The sequence below is a fragment of the Rhinoderma darwinii genome, chromosome 9 (assembly GCF_050947455.1).
Source record: "Rhinoderma darwinii isolate aRhiDar2 chromosome 9, aRhiDar2.hap1, whole genome shotgun sequence".
Lineage (NCBI taxonomy): Eukaryota > Metazoa > Chordata > Amphibia > Anura > Rhinodermatidae > Rhinoderma > Rhinoderma darwinii.
In genome coordinates, this window is record NC_134695.1 from 64,251,326 (window position 1) to 64,276,577 (window position 25,252).

The following is a 25,252-nucleotide window of genomic DNA, read 5'->3' on the forward strand; positions in this document are numbered from 1 at the left end:
GGGGTGGGGGGTCAACGAACTGGTGTTCGTTGACATGAATTAGCGCCGTGCGTTGCTACACTGTAAGTGCTGACAGCTTCCCCCGCCAAGATCAGCTGACTGCCCGTGGGTGGAGGCTACATTTAGAATGGAGGTGGTCCCCGATGGACATCCCCTTTAAGAATGACATCATAATCAACGAAACGGCTGCCTTCACAAAACCAAAATGACTGGGTCGGGGCCATACAGATGCATAGATCTATCAATGTCTTTAGCAAAAACATTCTTCTCCCTCCCAAGCGTTTTACACAAACTCCCCTGAAAACGAAATTCTTAGAAAAGAGAAAATATTCGGCTGCGTAGTCTCTTTCCGCTGAAGATCGCAAGATAACCAACTTTTTGGTTGTAATAGGATTCGCACATAAATTAGAAAAAAAAAAGACGGACAGTCTGCAGCCAAGAATCAGGATTCAAGCCAATGAGATACTGCGGAGCGGTCAAGGCTTGTAATGTACCTGCGGGCAACCTCGCCCTCCAAAGTGGCAAATAACAGACTATAGAACGCGCAGACAGGACATCACAGCTTAGATACAGGCCACGGACAGAACGCAGGAAGCCCGGCCCAACTCCCATAGCAGAAAAATGCAAAAAAAAGAATCCTGGCAGGACAACTCCACTGGACTTCTATGGCTGCTGGTACAGATGGCGCCGCTCAGGTGTAGCGTGGGCAATGGACAGGAGGATTTGGCATGTCCAGTACTCTCCTCCGCTCCTCATATTCATCCGTGTCTGTGGAGTCATCGTCGTGTAGAAAACAATCATTGCAGCTCTCTTCCTGCACGGGGAAAATAAAGAAATGAAGCGTCAGGTGCCGCCACAACCGGAAGAAGAAGAGAATAAACAATTCTTACAGGACCTTCTAGAACTGTTGTGCGCATATATAGTTAAAGGAGGACGCGGGCAGCACAATGAACCGCCACCCGCTAAGCCAACCTCCGCTGCTTTCTGCACCACCCCCTCCTCGTGATAGGGTAAAGCGTAGGGCAGCAGTCCGAGTCACGGACACCGCTAACCTGTAGTCACCAATTATTAACGCTCACTGAAGAAAACAGATGGCACTTACCGTAATCATCACTCGTGGAGTGACATAGTAGTACATCTGCTATAATGGTTTCCCGCGAGCATTTAAAGGCTATGTAAACCGTCTGTTATTGCTTTTAGTATGTCATTAAAATACATTTAATTTATTCGTGTTTTTGTTTTGTACTTTTTTCTTTTACTTCTCTATGGGGGCTGCCATTTTTTTTTTCATCTCTGTATGTGTCGATTAACGTTCACGTTTTTTACAGCGTTCATTATTTAAGCACGGCGTTAAATAACTGTATATTGTAATAGTTCAGACTTTTACGGACGCAACAACACCAATTTTTATTTTTAACTTTAGAGGAAAAATGGGAAAAGGTTTTTTTTTAACTTTAGATTATTTTTTTCACTGATTTTCCACATTTTATCAGTCCCCCTAGGGGACTTGAACCAGCAATCGTTAGATCGCTGGTACAACACTAATGTATTGCAGTATGTTGTCATTTTTACAGGTTTCTGTTAAGCCCTGGCATGCCAGGCAGGGGTTAACAGAGGCATAATTAAGGTAGTCCGGGGGCCTTTATTGGGCCCCTGGGCTGCCACGACAACCATCCGCACCCTGCAATCTCGTTGGTTGGGGGGAGGCCCGATGAGATGTCGGAGGGGGCAGCCCCCTTTTTTTGACCGCCTCAGATGCTACGTTCACAATTGACCGCAGCATTTGAGGTGTTAAACAGCCAGGAACAGCGCGAGTTAGTCCCGGGTGTCTGCTGTAATACAGCGGACACCCGCTCAGTATGGAACGTGCTCCATACTTCCCTTTAAAATCAAACCAGTTTTTATTGATAGTACAACATACATTATAAATCTCATGTATATCTAGTCAATTCCAACAATCAATACATTTTCAGTTTTGTACAGAATATTCAGTTACATTTAACATAACTCCCCCTTCCCTGCAACCAAACTCCCCCCCCCCCCCTCAGTATCTCCTTTCCCTGGCTCGTACATTTTCTCTCCCGCATCATACTAATATATTCATGTCCCCTCAATCTGCCTCCTACCTCCCTGCCGTACCATAGTTATGTATCCACCTTCCCCATTGTTTATCATATTTGTGCATTGCCCCACGTTTCAGATATATCCGATGTTCTAACGACACCGTGTGATTAACATATCCTACCAGTTCAGACACCTCCGGGGGATCCGTGTTCAGCCAATATTTTGCTATCAGCTTCCTAGCATGGTATAAAACTTTTTTAATAGCCAGTAATTCAGCCCCATTTCCTCCCTCCTCCCCCATGCAACCCAACATAAAGATCTTAGGTTCCAACGGGAAATCCCTCCCATATACTCTCGCTACCATGCCTCCAACCTCCTTCCAGTAGTCATTCAGCATCGGACAGTCCCAGAACATATGCTTTATGTCTGCCCCATCAAACGAACACCTGGGACACTCCTTCGTTGGCCTAAGCCGCATTTGCCATAACACCTTAGGTGTCCTATACACCCTATGCAGGAGAAAAAGTTGTGACCGCCTATGTGCTACATTAATGGACAGCATTTTGGGCGATTCGAGTATCTCCTCCCACTCTTCATCTGTTATAGTCCCCACATCTTCTTCCCATTTGCGTCTGATCTCCCCCATCGGATCTCCAAGGAATTTGGAAAGTAATGTACTATATATCACAGAGATAATCCCCTTAGTGTCCTTTGCCCCCAATACCTGTTCCATCGCTCCCATAGTGGAGCAGCTCAAGTCCACCGACCTACCCTGGGCCTGTGCTGCATGACGCAACTGGAGATACTGATAGAACATCCGATGTGGGAGCCCAAACTCCTCCTGCAATTGTGAGAACAATTTGAGACTTCCTCCCTCATACAACTGGTATACATATCTGACCCCTGCTTGTTCCCATTCCTGGAAGCCAGCCAAGATACTAAATTCCCATAGGTATGGATTGTCCCATAGAGGCATATAGTTGGAGCACCCTGTAACGCCCAATATTTTCTTGCATTCCCACCAGATCCTATGTATCAATAGCAAGGTTGGTTTCCCTTTCGCCTCCCTCCGCAACTTATGAGACTCCATGGCCTCTAGTATATCCGTGCATTGACTCAAATAATACACCAGTTTCCCACTAGAGTCCCACTCTTCCCTATTCTTCCAACCTTTAAAGTGTTGCACTTGGGCTGCTAGATAATATATCCACGCATTTGGAATAGCCAATCCTCCCTGGTCTGTTGGTAATTGTAGTTTTTCCAATTTAATCCTGGGGATCCCCCTTTTCCACACCAAGTCCCTAAACAGATTATGCATTCTCCTGAACCAGTACTTAGGCAACCACACTGGGGCATTATGCACAACATAAAGAACCTGAGGCATCAGAATCATTTTAATCAGGTTTGCTCTTCCTAGCGCTGAAAGTGGTAGTCCTAGCCATATTCTAGTCTTTTCTTTTAGTTTGTCCAGTAATGGTTTTACATTCAGTGCGACAAAATCCTGCACCCTCGCCGAGACCTTAATCCCCAGATATTTAAATTCCTTAACACAAGGTATATCAATTCCCCCCCCCTGCAGTGGCACCTCTAATGACTTGAGTGGCAATAATGCCGACTTACTCCAATTAATTTGCAACCCTGAAAATTTACCAAACCGTTCCAATACGGTCATTATCATAGGCAGTGATCGATCTATCTCTCCCAGGAATAGCAAAATATCATCCGCATATAGTGCAATGCGTTCCTCCAGGTCCCCACATCGAAACCCTTCTATACCCGGATGTTGCCTTACTATGTTTGCCAGAGGTTCGATCGCTATAGCGAATAGTAACGGGGAAAGTGGACATCCCTGACGTGTCCCCCTCCCTAATCTAAAAGAGTCTGACATCCTTCCATTGGCTCTGATTCTAGCCACCGGTTCCTTATACAACAATTTTACCCATGTTATAAAATTTCTCCCAAAACCAAACCGCTCCAAAACAGCCCACAGATACCCCCATTCCACGCTGTCAAATGCCTTGGCAGCGTCTAAGGACAGCACTGCTCTACACTGCGTATCTGCAGCATCTGTCTGCAAATTCAAGAATAATCTCCGTATATTAATCGCTGTAGATCTTGATGGCATGAATCCCGACTGATCCGGGCCCACTACTTTAGTTACCACTCTTGTCACCCTGTTAGCCAGAGCCTTTGCCAGAATTTTAACATCAGCGGGCAGCAGGGATATTGGTCTATAGGAATCTGGCTTTGTTCGATCTTTCCCCTCCTTGGGAATGACCACTATTGCTGCTTCGTACATAGTCTGCGGTAATCGCCCCCTGGTAAAACTATCTTGGAACACCTCCAACAACTCTGGCAGAAGCTCCCCCCCATATGTTTTGTACAGCTCAGTGGGTATTCCATCCATCCCTGGAGCCTTTTCATTTGCCATAGAACTCACCGCTTCCTGCAGTTCCTCCAAAGTAATTGGCTCCTCAAGCCACTCTCTCTCCTCCTCCCCCAGAGTAACCCACGTCATTTCCGCCAAATAGTCTGTCAGAAGATCTTCTGGATAATCTACCCTCGTGCGATACAGCTCAGTATAAAAGGACTTCAACACTCCCAGTATATCCCCTGTTTCTCCCACCAGTGTCCCGTCTTTATCCTGCAATTGGTGGATGAACGCACCCTCCCTCTGAGGCCTAGCCATATTTGCCAACAATCTACCCGTCATTTCTCCCTCCTCATAGTATTTTTGTTGCAAAAACAACCTTTTATTAGCTGCTTGTTCCAGCTGATGTTCCTTTAGTAGTTTTTGGGCGACCTTCCACTGGGCCAAAGTTTCTACTGTACTATTAGCAATATGATTCTCCTCAGTTAACGTCACCCTTTCCCTCAGATGTTCTCCCACCTGTCTTGATTTATTCTTTATGATCGTGATCTCCCGAATATACACCCCCCTTATATTTGCTTTCATAGCGTCCCATAGGATATCTATAGGAACCGTACCTTTATTAAACTCAAAGTACTCCTGCAGGCTCGTATTTATTATCTCCTCCCCCACTAGGTGTATCCAGAACGGATTTAGCCTCCAGTGCAGTCTTAGCCCCCCCATCTGTGGGCTGGTTCGAACCTTCAGTATCATCGGGGAGTGATCAGACAATGACCTTGGTAGATATTCCACCCCTTCCACCCCCTCAATCCCTAACCCGTTACTAAACATCAGATCTATTCTGGATAATGACCCATAAGTAGATGACACACAAGAATATTGCGTAGTAGAGGGCCATTTTGCCCGCCAAATATCTGTATATCCAACCTCCGTCATGTATTTCCCAAACCGCGTCAGAGCAGCCTCTCCTACCCCCCCCCCCCCCTTTTGGAAATTTATCACACCTTTTATCCATTACGTTGTTGAAATCTCCCATTAGTATAGTCGGAACCATAGGCCAACTAGCCAACCTCTCCAACACTTCTCTTATTGGAACCACCGAGTATGGGGGAGGCACATACAGTACCACAATTATACATTCCCAATTAAACAGTTTACAATGTACCCCTACATATCTGCCCTCTCCATCTCTAAAGGAAGCCAAACAGCAAAAAGGTACATCCCTATGAACCAGGAGACTAACCCCCCTCGAGTATGTGGAGTGAAAGGAGTGGAAGCTGTGCCTAATCCAAGCCCTATGTGCCTGTTGCACAGTATCAGCGGTAAGATGCGTTTCCTGTAGTCCCATCACTCCAGCAGACTGTCCTTTCAGGAAATCGAATATAGCTCGCCGTTTTGTTGCCTCCCCCATACCTCTCACATTCCATGACAAAAGATTTACCCTACCCCCCATCTAGCCATTTCTTTTAACTGACAGTGGCAATTACCGTTGAATCCAGTGTTAATCAGAGCATACTGCATTTCAAACTCCCTTTCCCTCCAAAACATTTTCCCCCCTCCACCCACTTCCCTAACCCACCCAACTTTACATAAACTTACCCTCCAAAGAGGGCCCGGGCTGGCGAAGAAACCTCCACCAATGTGACTATTCAGCTTCCCATTCACATTGCAGAAATACATCTCTTCCCGCAATATAAACTTAAGAACCTCAAAACTCCCGCCACCTTACCACAATAGACATATAGCATTTCTGTGACTCAAATACCTGATGCTTCAATTAAACTGACATCTCTGTCTCCTCCTCTCACCATTATAGACATATAAACTGCAGACCCACATTAGAACAACAAATAAATGCAGAAAACAGTGCCTTATTCCTCTGCGCAGCTCATCCTTCTCCTTTTTCATACAAATCTGACTCCCCCCCCTTCAGCCATCCACCTGATGATCATGCCGCATCTTCCCCTCGATCCTGACGAAGGCGATCTTCGTGACTATCCAGCCATCTCAGCGCATCTTTTGAGTTCTCAAAAAATTGTACGGATCCCAGCGCCGCAACCCGAAGCTTCGCCGGGTACAGCATTGAATATTGAACACGCAGATTCCTCAGTCGTTTAATATCCATAAATTGCATCCTTCTTTTCTGAACCTCTGCAGAAAAATCTGGGTAAAATGACACTTTCACACCATTCACCCGTATATCTTGCTTTTCCCGGGCTTGCCGAAGAATTAAATCTCTGTCTTTATAATGAAGCAACTTTACCAACACAGGCCTTGGCGGCCGTCCAGGTGGGCCAGGGCGAGTTGGTACTCTATGGGCTCTTTCCACCGCAAACAGTGGGGTCAGCGACTCCTTACCAAACACCTCCAATAGCCATTTTTCAAAAAATGAATCCGGGTTGGACCCTTCTACTTTTTCAGGAATCCCCACCATCCTCACATTGTTTCGACGTAGGCGATTTTCCAGATCATCAGCTTTAGATAACAGGTAATTAACATCCACAGCTACCGCATTTACATCCCTCCTCATGGGCAGCATTCTGTCTTCCAATTCGCTGACCCTGCCTTCCACCGCTGTTGTTCGTTCCGAAACTTTCTGTAAATCGTGACGTATGATGGAGATATCCTCCTTAATTCCGCCCACCTGGCAGGTAAGTTTAGCTAGCGTGGAATTACACAGGCTCACCGCCGAAAAAACATCCGCCAGCGTGGGTCCCGGCTTATTCAAGCTATGCGAGCCTCGATCCAGCCCTCCTCCTGAGCTGCCTGCAGCATCTTCTCCATTCTCTTCCTCCTCTGACTCCATCTGTGCCCTCAGCGGTTCATACCTAGACCCTGAGTGGCCTGTCTGCTTTTTCCCTCCGTCTGTCATCTCTCCATCAGCAGCTGCCTTCATGGGCATCTTTCTGGCAAAACGCTCCAGCCGGGATGCCGCCGCCCCTCTCAAGTCCCTGCTCTCTGCCATCATGCACGTGTCGGCGCCATCTTGTAAGCGCAGCTCACCTTCCTCTGCCGCCTTAGACTTTCTGGAACGGGTCATTACAGCCTCCAACAGCTCCAAAGTCGTGTCCACAGATTCTCCTCCTTCTCCCCTCTCCGCACAGGTATGTCTCCGTTAGGATAATTCAGCCACAGGATATGTACCAGGATATCGGCAGCGGGAGCTCCGGTTCCTGCGTCCGCTCACATATGCCGCTAAGCCACGCCCTCCATACTTCCCTTTAACGCTTATCACGTACATGTACAAGATAATGCATCAAGAGGTTAAGAATGAAAGTCTGTCCCACTATTGGTCAGGACAGCAGAATGAGCAAAAGTCACAATGTTACTTACTGTAGCAACGTCAGACACTCGAAACGTGGGACATTTCATGTAAAAGCGAGGGATGGTGACATTGAAGACCTCGCTCTTGTTGTCCAGCCGGTGGAATGTATAACTCCCCTCCATATATCCCGAAGTTGTTGAGAATGTAGTGCAGCTGGTGTACTCATATACTCTACCCGCCCTCAGTTGGGGGTAATCTCCTAAAAGAATTAAATGAAGACTTAAAATGGACTCATAGCACCAATAAAGACGACAGAATCCTGCAAGCCTTAAAGGGTAATTAAACCTTTGCAACAAACTTGCTAATAAAAAAACCAAAAACACAAAAAACAAACCTTTGCAAAAACTCTTGATTAAAAATGACCTACAGTTTTGTATATACAGCTTCTTTGACGCCCTATGTGTCTCCATGGCAACAGACTACAAACCCTGTGTAGTCTGAACCTGCAGTTATAATCCCCCCTGCTTCTAGCGAATATACATTAGGTAAGTAGGTAAACCGTAAAGCTTGTGAATGTTAGGAGCCCCACTGATCGCAGTGAATGAAGGGGTCTAAAGCGCTCTACTCAATGTTATGCTCTTTCAGTTCATAGTTTGGAGATTTCCGCATCATCGGACTACGCGGTCATGCCCCACAGTGAACGTCTCATACAAATGGATTCAATGGAGAGTGTGATGGCATAGCTTGAGGTACGGAAATATCAGGACTAACAAGGAGTACAGCGCTCAGGAGAGCATTGTGGGGAACGCCATCAGCCCAGGACCGATCAGTTATTTGTCCCATAAACGGGTTACAATGGTCATAACATAGTATCTAACCAACATACATGGCCACCATTTGCACATGAGAGCCTGATATGGGTTATTCCCATCTCAGACATTTATAGCATATCCACAGGGTATCCCATAAATGTTTGAGAAATGTGAGTCTTCCCACTGGAACCCGAATTTATGTCCAGAAGGGGGTGGGGGGCACCTGACCTCCGTCATAACCGCGAACTTCCACAGAACATACCGGAGAGAGCCACGCGCATGTGTGGCCGCCTCTCCACATAGTCCCCACCTCACAAGGCGGGACGGAGGCGGAGTGAACCCCATTTTCTATACAGGTGCAGGTCCCAGAACTAGGATGCCGCATCTCTTAAGACATTTATGACATATCCCGTGCACATGCCATAAATGTCTGAGCTGGGAATAACCCTTTAACATATGAACCCTCTATATATTAGGTGTGTGACCAAAGTAAACCTTGTGACTCACCTACCACTCCCGGGCCTTGTACCTCTTCCACACTTCCCTTTGCATTTGTGATTTTCCAGTAGCGGCTATCAAGTTGGCATGCTTTCTCCGGCAAAGCATTTTTGGCCATCTCCATCCTGGGAAATCAAAAAGGAGAAAACTTTAAAAGGTAAAAATCAACCCCAAGTGTGTCATCTACTATTACTTGTTGAGGTCTGCTTGAAATTTGCAGACCAACCTCAAAAATATCTAAACCCCCTCAACTTTAAATCACACAAGAAGTTGGTCCCTGGCCTAATGAACAGTTTCCTTCTTGTTCTGAAGATGAAAAACACATGACCAGACAGTAGAATTTGAGGGGCTTTTCTGGGAACTTCACCCAAAGCTGTACTTTAATTTCTTAGAAGAATTCCACCCAAAAGGTTAAAGAGGCTCTGTCACCAGATTCTCAAATCCCTATCTCCTATCGCATGTGATCGGCGCTGCAATGTAGATTACAGTAAAGTTTTTTGTTTTTTTAAAAATGTTAATTTTTGGCCAAGTTATGAGCTATTTTATATATATGCAAATGAGCTTTGAAATGGACAACTGGGCGTTTTTTTTTCGTTATGTGCAACTGGGCGTGTATTGTGTTTTTAACTGGGCGTGTTTACGTGTATGACGCTGACCAATCAGTGACCAGTCAGCATCATACACTCCTCTACATTTATTTACACAGCAGCGATGAGCAGCCGCATACACAGAGATTAACGTTACTGCAGTGTCCTGATAATGAATACACATGAAATCCAGCCTGGACGTCATGTGTATTCAGAATCCTGACACTTCTGAATCTTTTCTTTGAGATTTCCAGCAAGTGAAACGAAATCTCGTTTACCTCCGTAATCTCGCGAGATTTCATTTCACTTGCTAGAAATCTCAAAAGAAAAGAGTCAGAAGTGTCAGGATTCTGAGTACACATGACGTCCAGGCTGGATTTCATGTGTATTCATTATCAGGACACTGTAGTAATGTTAATCTCTGTTTATGTGGCTGCTCATCGCTGCTGTGTAAATGAATGGAGAGGAGTGTATGACGCTGACTGGTCACTGATTGGTCAGCATGATACACGTAAACACGCCCAGTTAAAAACAAGACACGCCCAGTTGGACATAACGAAAAAAAAAATGCCCAGTTGTCCATTTCAAAGCTCATTTGCATAAATATAAAATAGCTCATAACTTGGCCAAAAATGAACGTTTTTAAAAACAAACCGTTACTGTTATCTACATTGCAGCGCCGATCACATGCAATAGGAGATAGGGATTTGAGAATCTGGTGGCAGAGCCTCTTTAAGTTTAACGTGGCTACATAGAAGGCTATGCACTTGGGCAAAGGTAACAAATTCTCCAATTATGTCTAAAATAGTAAAACACTTGGTAAAACTACTACTCAGAGACTTGGAGTTATTAGTAGACAGTAAACTTAACTTTAGCAACCAGTGCCAGATAGCTGCTGCAAAGGCTGATAAAATCATGGGATGTATCAAAAGAGGCCTAGATGCTCATGATAAGAACATACTTTTGCCTCTATACAAATCACTCGTCAGACCACACATGGAATATTGGGACAGATTTACTAATAAGGTCTGTTTTAGACATTGTAAACTTACAAGGCAGTCGAAAGATGCGCCAAATTCATCATAGTGGTGCATGTTGTGTGATAAATGTGGCCCATCTACTGTAGCTAGATACGTTGGACACTTTTTACATCCTTACATCACCTCTAGGTTGGCTTATTTTACGGTAAAACTTTGGCCACATTTAAGCCACGCCCCTTGGTGTGAAACCACACCCACTTGCCAGCAGAGATCCCCCTCAGCCCATGTTCAGCGTGCCACAATAAGGTGCTTAAAACGTAAAATCTGCCCCATTGTGTAGAATTTTGGTTATCAAGTCTAGGAAAGAAGGGGGCTTAGGAGCGATCTAATTCCATTCCTATAGCTGCAGAGAGTCACATCCCGCTCTGTCGTACTCACCGGATTCTGTAGGTGAAGAAGTAATGTGGAGGGTGAATGGAGCTCAGCTCAGGCAAAAAGGAAGTGGAGACGGATATGGTGATCTCATCAGTAGTGGCCACACAGTCCTTGTCATGCTCATATCTGGTAGAGAGATATTAGATAAAACTATAATACACGGTCATTAGTAGATCACATTCATACAGGAAAGCTTGTGGGGGAGCCCCAGCTTGGCAGTTTCGTGCCCAGGTTCAAGTATCGGTCATCAGAGTAAAAGCATCAATTTTCGGAGCTAGACTAGAATTTAAAGGGGTTTTCCCACACTAGACATTAACTGTAAATCCACAGCCCCCCTGAAGTCCCACCTATCAGCAGAATGGTGGTCCCCTTAATCCGCAGGCGGCTGTCGCATCCAAGCGGAGAGTGAATGGACAAGGTTGCCGCATGTTTGCGTTACTCTCTATTCAAGTCAACAGGAGTTACGGAAACAGCGGAGCAAGCTTACAATAAGGGTTATCCAGTCCAAAAACCCATTATTCGGAGTCCAGCACCATCTAGTGGGCCCAGGCGATAAACCGCCTACTGAACCAGCGCAAACTTCAGACCACTGGCATTTGTGAGTAGTAATACTTAGTGGTTTTCGAGTACATATGACTTCCTTACTGAAAAGTTCTGCAACTTCGTAATATATTTTGTATTTCACTTCTTTACCGTTTTCAAAATCTCTACTTGCTGTCAGTGAAAGGAAACATTCTTGTTTACATCCAGAGGCTAAAATCCCATGCTGATCATGTTCAGCTGATACAGGTGCACAGCGCATTAGTGGTTAGGCTGTCCCCTACACATAGCGGCAGTGTGCCGTGCGACCAAGTACCGTACTGTTAAACCGCACACAGGACCGTGAATTGCAATGTTTTGGGATTCGGTTTTTGGCTGTGCAGCTTGTACAGGAGAAAAACATTAAAACCATGTGCAAGCCGTGCTGCCAAACACTGCATTGGAAAACCACATACGTTTCCGCACAGGTTTTCTGCTGCGTGTGGATGCGATTTGTTGAAATCTCATCCACTTTGCCGATACTGCAATACTCTGCGAAATTTCCACAATGAAAATTCTGCAGCATTTACGCCATGTGCGCAGGAGCCCTGATAGAACTCGCTCTTGTAACGAGCCACGCATCTGTGTCAGCTGGACATGATCAGGATTGGTTTCTGGCTCTGGATGTAAAACAAGAATACATCCATTCACCGACAGCAAGCAGACATGTTGACAATATTTATATAAAACCCCCAGTGAATAGAAGCATACATAGGCATGCACATACACACTCACGCTAATTAGAGCGAAACCCAACAAGATCTACAGTAGTGATGTGTTTAGTCCACGCTACCTGAAAATCTGGTCCCTGATGATGGGATAGTCACCTGAGACAACATGCTGCACATACGTTGTAAACCACTGGGTGAAAGAAGTACCTGAGATAGAGAAAACAGATGTGAGGTAAATGTGGGGCTCCTTGTGAGGGACAACACAGCGATCTCAGGCTTCTGCGACCCTTTCAGACCATTGGTCACCTAAGTTATATGGACGATGTGGTATCGTATTCCGGCTAAGGAGATCTCCAGACCTGTGTGAGCGGACACTGCTCCCCAGCAAACCTGGCACGAACATGCTGCGTACAAATCCACCCGTGTGTGTGTGATCTTAAAGAGGCTCTGTCACCAGATTTTGCAACCCCTATCTGCTATTGCAGCAGATCGGCGCTGCAATGTAGATTACAGTAACGTTTTTATTTTTTTAAAACGAGCATTTTTGGCCAAGTTATGACCATTTTCGTATTTATGCAAATGAGGCTTGCAAAAGTCCAAGTGGGCGTGTTGAAAAGTAAAAGTACAACTGGGCGTGTATTATGTGCGTACATCGGGGCGTGTTTACTACTTTTACTAGCTGGGCGCTCTGATGAGAAGTATCATCCACTTCTCTTCAGAACGCCCAGCTTCTGGCAGTGCAGATCTGTGACGTCACTCACAGGTCCTGCATCGTGTCGGCACCAGAGGCTACAGATGATTCTGCAGCAGCATCGGCGTTTGCAAGTAAATCGATGTAGCTACTTACCTGCAAACGCTGATGCTGCTGCAGAATCATCTGTAGCCTCTGGTGCCGACACGATGCAGGACCTGTGAGTGACGTCACAGATCTGCACTGCCAGAAGCTGGGCGTTCTGAAGAGAAGTGGATGATACTTCTCATCAGAACGCCCAGCTAGTAAAAGTAGTAAACACGCCCCGATGTACGCACATAATACACGCCCAGTTGTACTTTTACTTTTCAACTCGCCCAGTTGTACTTTTGCAAGCCTCATTTGCATAAATACGAAAATGGTCATAACTTGGCCAAAAATGCTTGTTTTTAAAAATAAAAACGTTACTGTAATCTACATTGCAGCGCCGATCTGCTGCAATAGCAGATAGGGGTTGCAAAATCTGGTGACAGAGCCTCTTTAAATAACGTGTTCACCAGAGACGAGGCTGATATAGGTCAGCCGAACAATTTCTAGCTGGCCATACACACGTGAACGTTGGTTCAAAATTAGGGTATGTTCACACACAAACTCAAAAACATCTGAAAATACAGCTCCCGATTTTCAGACGTTTTTAAGCCACTCGCGATTTTTGCTGCGTTTTTCACGTCTGTTTTTGGAGAGGTTTCCAATAGAGTCTATAAAAAACAGCTCCAAAAACGTCTTGCTCGTGGGAAAAGAACATCGTAAAACCCATTGCAGGCAATGGGCAGATGTTTGTAGGCGTATTAGGGACCTTTTTTCAGTCGTAATTCAAGGCGTAAAACGCCTGAATTACGTCTGAAAACACTGCATGTGAACATACCCCAACATGTGAACTATCGTTCACAATGGCCAACAGGAGACTACATCTACCAAGAATTTTTGCCCGGTGTCTGCTGAAACTAGGCTTGTATGGCATGATCGCAGGGGCATTCTGTTGTATTACAACATATATTTTTTTTAATTCGTCCCTGATTATTGGTGATCAGATAGTACGTACGAACGATCAGACGTGCGAACGATCAGCCACATAGGGGGCGATCCTAATCTAAAAGGGGTTGTCCAGGCATGGACAATTGATGACCTACCCCTACAATTGATGATAGGTCATCAGTATATGATCTTGGGGGTATAACACCCGGACCCCGCACAGATCAGCTGCTCTGGATGTTATGCATTATTCGGAGCCGGAAGCCGATGGCTCCGACCACTGCACAGCGGCTGTGCTGCAGAACTGCGGCTCTGCTCCTGTTCACTTGAATAGTGCAGCTCGGCCGCTATTCTGGGACCGAAGCCATCTGCTTCCAGCATAGACGTCTGGTGCCCGGAGGCAGCCGGAACAGCTGATCGATGCGGGGTCAGGGTGTCGGACCCCTACGATCATATACTGATGCACTACCCGGACAACCCCTTTAAGAATATGGCCAGCTTGACGCCAAGGTCCAGCTTGAATCTGAGCTCACATCACTCACAGATCCTACCTGTAACAAACATGTCCAGAGCTGCAGGGTTATGTGTCGTCTGGTCCTAAAACACAGATCAAAGGTCTGATTATCCATGATCATAACACGTGTCCTAACAAATATCAGTGTCCTAAAATGTTTAAAAACTGTTTTCATAAAAGCTGTCATCACAAAAAGCTATTCATATTAAAAGGAACATATACAAAATCCGCATCTAATACATATTCCGTTATTAGACGCAATAATTACCCTTAAAATGGGCTTCCCAGTTTAGAGATCCCCCTTTCTGAGTGAAAGGTACCCCTAACAACGTGCCGATCATGGACGGCACCCCTTTACGATAGCCGCCGGTGAGCCTTCCACTAGACAGGGGGCCTGAGAGGAAGACCCCGAATATATATATATATATATATATATATATATATATATATATATATATAGAGAACAGATTAGTTTTTATTAAAAAATCTTTATACTTTTTGAGCTACAGCTGCTTTGTATGCTGTATACAGAGCAGCTGTATCTTACTCTGAATCCTGAACGAGTCAGATCCGCGGGACTGACTGGTTCAGTGTCAGTGGATCCTGCAAGTTTCTGACACGAAGGATCGAGCTTTTAAGATCACATCTATGTTCACAACTTAGATGTGATAGATTACAGGTGGACCCGCTCACACTGAACCCGTCAGTACTGCTGACCTGACGGATTCAGGTCTCAGCGCACGATACAAAGCAGCTGTATCTCAAAATGTAAAAATAATTTTTAATAAAAACTAATTATAAAGTTAAACCAAACACACCGATTGACCCTTTTATTAAAAAATAAAAATCACTTTCGAAGGTGTACATAGCCTTTAACCTCTAATTTAGCTTTAGAGAAACTCCACGTTATCTATTAGGGAATTGCATTATAAGCAATTGAATGCTTTACGTTCACTAGCTGTATAGTTTATGGACGCACATTTTCTATGGCTTCTCGGCTATCCTGCCACTATAGATATACTATTAAGACTAGTCTATAGTTTATCAATGAGTCTGATCTGCATTAGTTCTAGATCTTTTTTTTTTTTTTACCAGCATCAGGAGCGATTAATAGATGTATATTGGGGAACTGCATAGACTGCAATTACTTCCCATATAAGCCGGTCTATCAACGCAAGTGCATTTAGGAATTGACCGGGTGTCATGTGGTCAAAAAGGTGCCGATTACATGATGCAGGGAGCTGCGCTATATAATGGCTGAAGACGCTTGAATGTTTTGAAGACTACAATTCTCTACAGCGGGGCTTCTCAATCTTTATCTACTGCGGCCTCACCCACCAGAACATGGTGACACCCGGGCTGCACGAGTGGTCGGAGTTAGGATGCTCATACACATTTAATTAGGTTAGTCGAACCCGCTGATTTCAGGGGGCCCGATCGACCATCTAAAGTGTATGGCAGTGTCCCGATTCTTCCCCGACGGCAGATGTCGGGGGAAAGAAGGATCGGGCATGTATTTCAGCATGCCGATCCTTTATTCTCATGGGAGAAAAGAGGCTGCCAGAGGTGTCTGGCAGCAGCTTATTCTCCTCTTCCATTGAACACACACGCTCGCCCAAGCCAAGTGTATGAAAGGGGGGGGGGGGGGGGGGGGTCGGGAGGAATATCCGTCAGCTGAGCGACCTTTTAGCCTACAGTTGCCTAAGGACTACGGCCACGTTTAGTTACCAAATTTTTAAAAATAGCGATCAATTCAGCATTTGTCTTCTGAACCCAGTATAATGTTAAAATAAGCACAAAAGGAGTAAAGTGGTTTTGGTGAAGCAACGATTGTTGCAGCAAGAAAAATACCTGGGCGGCAGAGATCAGATTAAAAATCACTCCTGCCAAAACCGCCTCCCTAAGCTGCGCCGCAACAACTACTGGAGGGTGCCTTACCAGTGAAGCCCCCCGCACAGTTTGAGAAGCGCGGCTCTACAGGAAAGTAGGAATGGGCTCCAGCACAGGAAAACAAAACCTGCAGCCCTAAAGTATGTTTGAGTTTAGGGAGGGACTCGGAGGCATCACTGGATGATAAATCTTTAACAAGTCCCCCCCCCAACTATCACATAATACTGGCGATCACTTATGTGCCAGATGGGTCATTGAGGGCCCCTCTGGCACCAGGGTCTGGGCGTGATTGCAACCTCAGCACTTCCAGAGGGGGTCCTTCCTTTAATCTCAAAAAATGCATTTGGTTACCATGGTGTATACCCCAAAATTTGAATGATCTTTTCCATTGATTTATAGGGGCTATGACTGGTAATAAGACCGTGCCCCAAAATGGAAAACATCATTTAAAAAACAAAACAAAAACGAAAGGATATGAAAAAGCCTTTAGATACAACATATTCATACACGTCTAACATCTGTGCTCTGCAGCCTGGGGCTCTTTGGCTGTTGTGAAACTACAAGTCCCAGTATGCCCTAAAAGCTGCAAACTATTGTGGCATGCTGGGACTTGTAGTCTTGAGAGCCGCATGTAGTTTATTAATTACAGTAATGTATCCCTGCTGTGGAAGACACGACCAAGTCTTACCGGACATTGATAGAATATCTCATCGCGACATCTCCCTTCAGCGTCCGCCAGAGCCAAGTACTGACTGAGCCCAGTGTGGATGCAGAAGGTGATTGGAAGGCATTGATTAAGGCCAATCCTGCGCTGGAACCCACCCGCCGCGGTATCTATGTCCAGCAAGTCCTCGGACCTGTAATGGTTGGATAAAGCCATGCTGCCCATCAACCTGGGGGGAGCAAACAGAGAAGATGAGATCAAGAGACATACGACAGCCCATTGTAAACAACAATGTAACGTGCCAGGCCTTACCCGGGTACCACCAGCTTCTGTCCATTGTGAATACGCAGGGAACAGCGATAATCATCAGGGAGTTTGGAGCCTATCCTTTCTTCTATGGTGTTAAGATCCTCCTCCTGCACTCCGGCTGCACAAACCACAAGCACATCATATAACGTGGGGAATGAAAGCGGAGGCCTACTTAAAGGGATGGTTCTTCCCTGAGCCACTCTTTGCAGTGTTCCTCTCTGGATTAATACTGAGTAGCTCCTCATCTATTACCTCAGAATGCCTGACGATCTTGGGTTATATCCGGTTTTCACTATTCACATCTAGTGATGCATTAAAAGCTCTTGCGCACGTCCGAGATCAGGCCGTGAAAAGCGGTCCGAGTGTCGGCTGGATTTCCCGGCCCGACCACGGTACAGGTGAACGGGACTCCAGGTATCAGACATTTATGATGCTAGGAGTCCCTGCCTCCCCGCGGCATTGCTGTTCTATACTGAACAAAAAGATACAGTACGGAACAGCAGTTCCGAGCGGAGGCAGAGACTCCTAGCATCATAAAGGTCTATGATGGCAGGAGTACAGTTCATCTGCACCACGGTCGGGCCGGGAAATCCGTCCGACACACGGACCATTTTCCTCGTCCCAAACTCGGTCATATGCAAGAGGTGTTAGAATTCTCAAAGGGGTTTTCAGAGTTATTTTAAAAAATTGGCCACGGTAGGAGGGATGCAAAAAAAAGAAAAGAAAAAAAAGGCAATTGCTCTCCTCACGAATCCCCATCGTTCCAGTGCCGCGGCTTCCGTTCCTTCCCGCCAGTGTATGGACATAGCTGTAGCGATGATGTGCTTGTATGCCCAACATGATCGCTGCAGCCAATCACTGGTCTCAGTGGGTATGCGGCACAGGATTGCGGAGGCCAGTACTTGGCTGCAGCGATCACATGGGCAAGTCCTCGCTGCAGCTATGTCAATAAATAGCGGCTGGGAGGAACGGTGCTGGAACGACGAGGATCTGTGAGGTGACTAATTGCTGTTTTTGTTTTTATCCCTCCTACCTTGGCCAATTTTTAATAACTCGGAAAACGCCTTTAAGGGTTCAATATTAAAACAAAGCCCTGCTGGTCAGTCTGTAAAAGCATTCTCTGCTGCAAGCGACAATCAGCAGAATTTTGAATGCAGCTCTGGATGCAACTGTAGTAAAAAAACATAATACTGGCGCCAGAAACGACTCTATATAATACCTTTAAGAGAGCTGATCATTCTGGGGCAGTGTTCTCCCAGATAAGCCTTTAGAGCATCCCAGGCGGCCTTCAGCTTGGCGTAGTGATGTATATACCTTCCGATATCCATGTAATATTCCATAAATGTTGCTTTCCAGCTGCGGTTCTTCTGGGCCTTCTTGTCCCTGTGAGAAATTGTACGCTTTATTTCTAATGTCACCACTGTTATTAAATATCATTATACACATTAGATTCAGCACAATTCTGTGTGAGGGTCAGGCTCTGCGGAGCGGCATTGATCGGGTCGAAAACGGTGCTGCCATGCTGTTCAGCGCTGTCTTCAAATTTCTTATTAATGGCCATGCGGCATCGCAGGTAAAACTGCAGTTAACCTGTAAAATCTTGCACCTGTGAGGTCTATTCATTAAATTGGCAAGCCGGCGCAATATTTAGCCATATGGCGGCCGCGTCATTGCTGCCCTGTGGGGCATTACCCTTCGTGATATACCATATAATGGACAAAAGTCCATTGGTTCAGACACATTCAGCATCTTGCGCTGATGATTGGGTGCCATGGGCAACTTTTCCAGTTTTGAGACATCTCCAAATTTTTTATTGGGGGTAATGTCAAAGACCACTTCATTACCAGGGTTTTTTCCACCCGTTACGGACCCTTTTAACAGTATAAAATTGCACTAAAATAAAGTTAGGTTCCTCTTTACATTATGGTAATTTCCATATAGGTGATGTATTCTGGTTCTCGGGTCAACACTGTGGCTCGGGCTGGTAGTACTTCTCTTCTATTTACATATTTTGCCCCTTTATGAGATCATAAAAGGCCAAACCGGCACAAGGAGGAAACGCTACTGTAACATATATATTCGCTAGCGCAAAGCAAAAACTCAGGGGCGGACCGGTCACGTGACCATAATAACGGGATGCAATTTTCACACAATCCAAACTTCAATATTAAATGATGAAAGTCTAGTAACAATTACATGACCGCCATGGTCCCGATTTACTAATGTTAAACGCTGCCCAAAAGTAGTTCTATGGGTGCCACTTTGGTAATGTTAGAAGAAGTGGCGTGTGCGCGTACAGTCCCCACGCAGCTGGAAGAAACACATCGTGATCACTTACTCCGACACCAGCCAGTAATTCCGACATGGCCACTTCCATAGAGGATCATGGTTGCAGAGCTGGTTAAATCTTCTGTTAAGGAGACTGCAACTGAAAAAAAATAAAGAAAGAAATTATTAAAAGGGGTTTCCTCATAAAAATACCCCCATGTGTCTTATTAGGGCATCATAGAGGATGGAGGGTCCCCCTTTATTAGCCGCTCTGGCTGACCCGCCTCCATGCATTTGTAAACCCGGGATGTAATACCGCACTTCTGCATGACCAGACGTTGCGTTTTTAGATGCAGATTTGATATTTTTTTATGCGAAAACAGGTGCAGATTTTTGTGCGTTATTTTTATAAACTTGTCAGAAACAAATCTTGGACGGAAACGCAAGATAAATGCTGCAGATTTTATAATCGGTACCACAGGTCAATTTACGTGCGGAAAAATTCTGCAAAACGTGGAGGAGATTACTTAAGACTTCATTTACTTTTCTGGTACTGTATTACGAGGCAGATTTGTCGCAGAAAAATATGTGCACATAAGGGTATGTTCACACGGCCAAATTTCAGTCGTATACGAGGCGTATTATGCCTCGTTTTACGTCTGAAAATAGGGCTACAATACGTCGGCAAACATCTGCCCATTCATTTGAATGGGTTTGGCGACGTACTGTGCAGACGACCTGTTATTTACGCGTCGTCGTTTGACAGCTGTCAAACGACGACGCGTAAAAATACAGCCTCGTCAAAAGAAGTGCAGGACACTTCTTTGGACGTTTTTGGAGCTGTTTTCTCATAGACTCCAATGAAAACAGCTCCAAAAACGGACGTAAAAAACGCCGCGAAAACGGCGCGAAAAACGCCGCGAAAAATGCGAGTTGGTAAAAAAACATCTGAAAAGCAGGGTCTGTTTTCCCTTGAAAACAGCTCTGGATTTTCAGACTTTTTTGTTGACTACGTGTGAACATACCCTAACACGCATCGTGTGCATGTGGCCTTGTTGTAGCCAGTGCATGTGGTGATAAGAAGGGGCTCCTATGGTGAGCCACGTGGCTTGGGGTTTGTGAGCCGCGTGGCTTCTGAGACACTGGTATAGCCGGTCAACTGCATCCGGCAATAAAAAAAACAGGATATAAAAATAAAATAAAATAAAAAAAAAAAAATTAAAAAAAGTCACTTGTCGGGGTCTGTTCACATCTGCGCTACGATTTCCGTCATTTTGTTCCATCAGAGGAACAGAACAAGAAAAACTGAAGTGTCGGACCCAGAACCCATTTATTTTAACGGATTCCATCAAGTTTGTCAATTTGCCGGACAAAATAGCGTTGCACGCTGCGCTATTTTGTCCTGCAAAAATGACAGGGTCTCATCAGAGTCTTACGTGACCGGAGAAATTGGTTAGCGTCTGCCATATCTACCCACCTACTGGTTGCTAAACTCCGCCGCGAACCTCGTCCAGACGAAGCCAAGTGGAAGGAACTAATTCCATCATTTACGGAGGAAGATTGGACTGAGGCGATGGTGGATACCAATCAATGGCACGGGTGTTCATGGCCTCGTGCGTTTTTTTTAACCACCTTATTTAGCCGTGCGATTGCTGCTTTTTGGCGGGAGACGCTAGAGGTTTTGGGGAAACCGGTACCTGATAAACCGGAGATCTGCTTCCGCACAGCACACGGACGAGATTCACGGTCGTGTGAATGAGCCCTAAGGCTACATGCACACGTTGCAGAATTTGGTGCAGAAAATACACATCAAAACCGCAGGTAATTCCACAGGTAAAATCGGCATATTTAGGTGGCAGATATTGGGTTATGACAATTCGCAGATAATTATATAAAGTCTAAGAGCGGTCACCGGGAGACACGGGCCCACGAGGTCGGTAAACACTGGGGAAGAAGTGGAATGGGGCCAGAGAGAGGGGAGTGAAGAGATTGTGGGGGAGGGGTGGCTGTCATAGACGGAGCTGTTTACTACTTCCAGGATCTGTCCCCATGAGATATGGATCCCTGCAGGGGCCGCTCTATGATAACTGCCAGTGACAGGCTTATCTCCGTGCCTCATGAGCACACATGGACGATACAAAAACAACAACATAGCCGGGCTCCTGAAAATAAAGACGATCAAGGACGGTGAGCACCGGAGACGCCACGTATCATGTGTGGTACGACACTTGGAGAAGTTGCCAGAGATTAGAAAAAAGGGTCTGCTTTATTTTCAGAAACAGCGCCACCCTTGTTCATGGGCTGTGTCTGGTATTGCAGGAATTCTCTGTATGGGCCTGTGCTGCAATACCAGACACAACCATGGACGAGGGTGGCAAACCAAACCAATGAATGGTGGGACATGGGAGGGGTTGTGGCAGTAAATGGGGGGCATAGTTACTAAAGAACGTATAGTGGAAAGTTTTTCAACGCGTTGTGGCCACACGGGCTATTTTCAGCCGTTTTTCGGGCCGAGAACGTCCCGATAAACGGCTGAAAAATCGGAAGCAGAACGCCTACAAACATCTGGCCATTGATTTCAATGGTATGGTGTTCTTTTCCGACAGGGCGTTTTTTTTACGCCTCATCAAAAAACGGCACGTAAAAAGACGCCCCGTAAAAAGTGTTCGTCACTTCTTGAGCCGTTTTTCATGGACTATAGAAAAACAGATCCAAAAACGGCCGTAAAACACGCCGTAAAAATCACTAGTTTGCTTTAAAAACGGCTGAAAATCAGGAGTGGTTTTCCCTTGAAAACAGCTCTGTATTTTCAGACGTTTTTGAGTTTGTGTGTGAACATAGCCCAAGAGTAAAAACCCCACTGCATCGGCCGATAATCGGCCGGTGCAGTGAGCGCCGATCAATGAGACATCGTTGATCGGCGCTCGTTTGCTCCTGTCAGAAGGAGCTATGGATGGGGACGAGTGGTCGTTACTCCGATCACTCGTCCCCATATGTTATCATCATGTCAGCAGCGCGTCTCCGTTTACACAGGGGGGATGTGCTGCCGACAACGATATTTTACTTTTTAAAAACGATACGACCAGCAGATGATTGAGCGTTTGCTCGTTCATCTGCTGATCGCTGCAATTATCGGCAACGAGCGTGTTCTATGAGCGCTTGTCTGCTCGATAATCGGCCAGTGTAAAATCCCCTTAAAACTGGCCTTGTTACCCATAGCAACCAATCGAAGCTCAGCTTAGATTTTTTTTAAACTGGTCTGGAAAAATTAAAGCTGCGCTGTGATTGGTTGCTAGGGGACAACAAGGTCAGTTTTACTCCTAGGTTTGATAAATGTGCCACCAGTTACCATGGCGTCAACGTTATCGCAGTGGTGTGATACGGCTGGAGGGGTAACTTGTATGACCCCCCCATGTGTCAGCTCATCGTGAGGGGGGACAAGCATTTGAGGACTTGAGTCGCTTTGGTCTTGTGACGTGGTGTCAGGACTGGAGTAATGTGGTAATAAGTGGAGCTGAGGTAAAAGTGCGGGAGGAGATGCCTTACAACTGGCGCAAAGGAAAAGAGGAGCAGTTGTCAATGGCAACCATTCAGAATCTTAGAAGTCACCACGGCCTTTCCCTAACCATATAAAAGCACGGGGCTACAGGTGGAGTATATATTTACTGACGACCCCGAAACGACTCCTAATATACTTTATAATTTATGTTAGGGAGTACGTTATTATTTAGCACACACGTGTCAGCTGCTGCAGAACCTCTTTGTGAACAGTTGGGGTATGCATGATTGATAGATTAGTAGATCTGCAGCAGCTGGGGCGTGCATTAGAAGGTTCTGCAGCAGCCGAGGTAGGGCTGGGCAATTAATCGAAATTCAGCGCAATTAAAATAGACGTCATCTTGCGAATTTCGGTTTTATCAATTATTTTCTTCCGGTTTAAAATATCTTCAGGACGCAGATACAGTTGAATCCAATGGAAGAGCAGGGCGCCGTAAGGTCCCTGCTCCGCCATTCAGTACGTATCGCTGACTTAGTATGCAAATAGGAGGCGTGGCATGCAAAACAGGGTGTGGCCTAAATAATCGTTCAATAATCTTAAATCGAGGTTCCCTGTTCAATTAATTGCGATTTAGATTTAGGTAGTAATTGCTCAGGCAGCAGCCGGGGTGCGGGCTACGAGGCTCGGCCGCCGCCGGGGTGTGCTTTAAGAGGTTTTGCAGCAGCTGGGGCACAAAATTGTATTATACACACAGTAGCTGCTGCAAAACCTACTTTATAAGTAGGGAGGGAGCGCTGTCTGTCAGTTAATCAGTTGTTCAACATCCTGCAAAAGCCTCGTGACAGACAGCTACTGAAGGAGACGATAAGGAGCGCCTATATAGCGCCGCTCATCTCGGTATAATCCGGTTTCTGACATCAGCATGTGAGGTTTAGACAAATATTTTTTTAGACAAGGCAATTGAAAGTTTCTAGTGACATATTATACACGGATAGATGACAAAATACCACGACGTACAGAAGACTCGTCCTCCATTATTAAATCATATACAATGGAGCGATGAACAGAACGGACGAAGTCGCTGCGGAACGACGACAGACGGATGACCAGGAACACACAGCCGCGACATCAGATAAATGACATTGGGGTACGACCGTCAGACAAAACACCCCAAAAATTGAACATACATTAAAAAATGGTGCAAGCAACACGCACGATATTTACGGAAAACATGCGCCATTTTTCATCTTGAATAAAAGATGCATCAACTTGCAATGGGGGCAAATGTATTATAGAGCGGGCACCATAGTGATAAAAAACGCCAAAATCCACGCCTCGAGGTGGTTAATGGGGAGGGGGGAGGGTTAAACTCTGACCTGACGAGCGTGCATAAACATATATTTTACTATAGGGGGCGCTATTCATTAAAGGAACATGTAAATATTTTTATTTTTTTTTAAATATTAATTTTCACGGTTCATATTTTGACTCCTCCAATAACCGATCACGTGATACAATCACGACAATCAGCAAGAACCGGGAAAAATTGTGAAACTTTCCCGGACACTCGATAAATTTTGGTTGCGACCGGTCTTTTTGGTGGCGTAAACGTAAGACCATTCTTAGCAGTCGCCGTTTACGGTTGGATGGTTGATTAAAAAAAATATATAACTTCTAACAGCTTCATGGGCAACACACATACGATCACAGAGACTGATTATAGACATCAGACATTATTGGGGGGCACAGTATGGGGGTGTAAGGGCAGGTGCGGGCAGAGCAACAATAGGCACGACAGGGGGCACACAGGTACCTGAGCAGGTCCCGGAAGTCCAGGTAAGACAAGATCAGGAGCAGCGGATCGGACGGCAGATCCGCTAGACCCAGCTCGTTGGTCCCCGCCATCTTGGAGGCGACCAGCTGAACAGGCGCAACTCCTCCCCTTCCCATTGACAGACAACGCCCCCTCTCAAACCAAAACCACGCCCCATCCGGGATTCCTAATGTGGACAATGAGATGAAACCCCGCCTTTCCCACGGACAGAAAACACTACTCTGACTCCAATGCCACGCCTCTTCCGGGATTCCTTTTCAGGAAGGCGAGATAATCCCCTCCCATTAGC

At 45.7% G+C, this 25,252-nt stretch overlaps 1 protein-coding gene across 1 annotated transcript; it reads right to left on the reverse strand.

Moving 5' to 3' along the window:
• Window positions 1–25,252, reverse strand: FBXO3 (F-box protein 3). The gene is made up of 11 exons (XM_075837999.1): window positions 24,943–25,252; window positions 19,701–19,790; window positions 18,582–18,745; window positions 17,366–17,480; window positions 17,078–17,282; window positions 14,537–14,582; window positions 12,385–12,469; window positions 11,016–11,138; window positions 9,020–9,135; window positions 7,769–7,959; window positions 1–814 (listed from the first exon to the last, which is right to left on the reverse strand). Exons 1-11 carry the CDS (start codon window positions 25,077–25,079, stop codon window positions 692–694), a joined length of 1,395 nt encoding a protein of 464 aa, XP_075694114.1. The 5' UTR covers window positions 25,080–25,252; the 3' UTR covers window positions 1–691.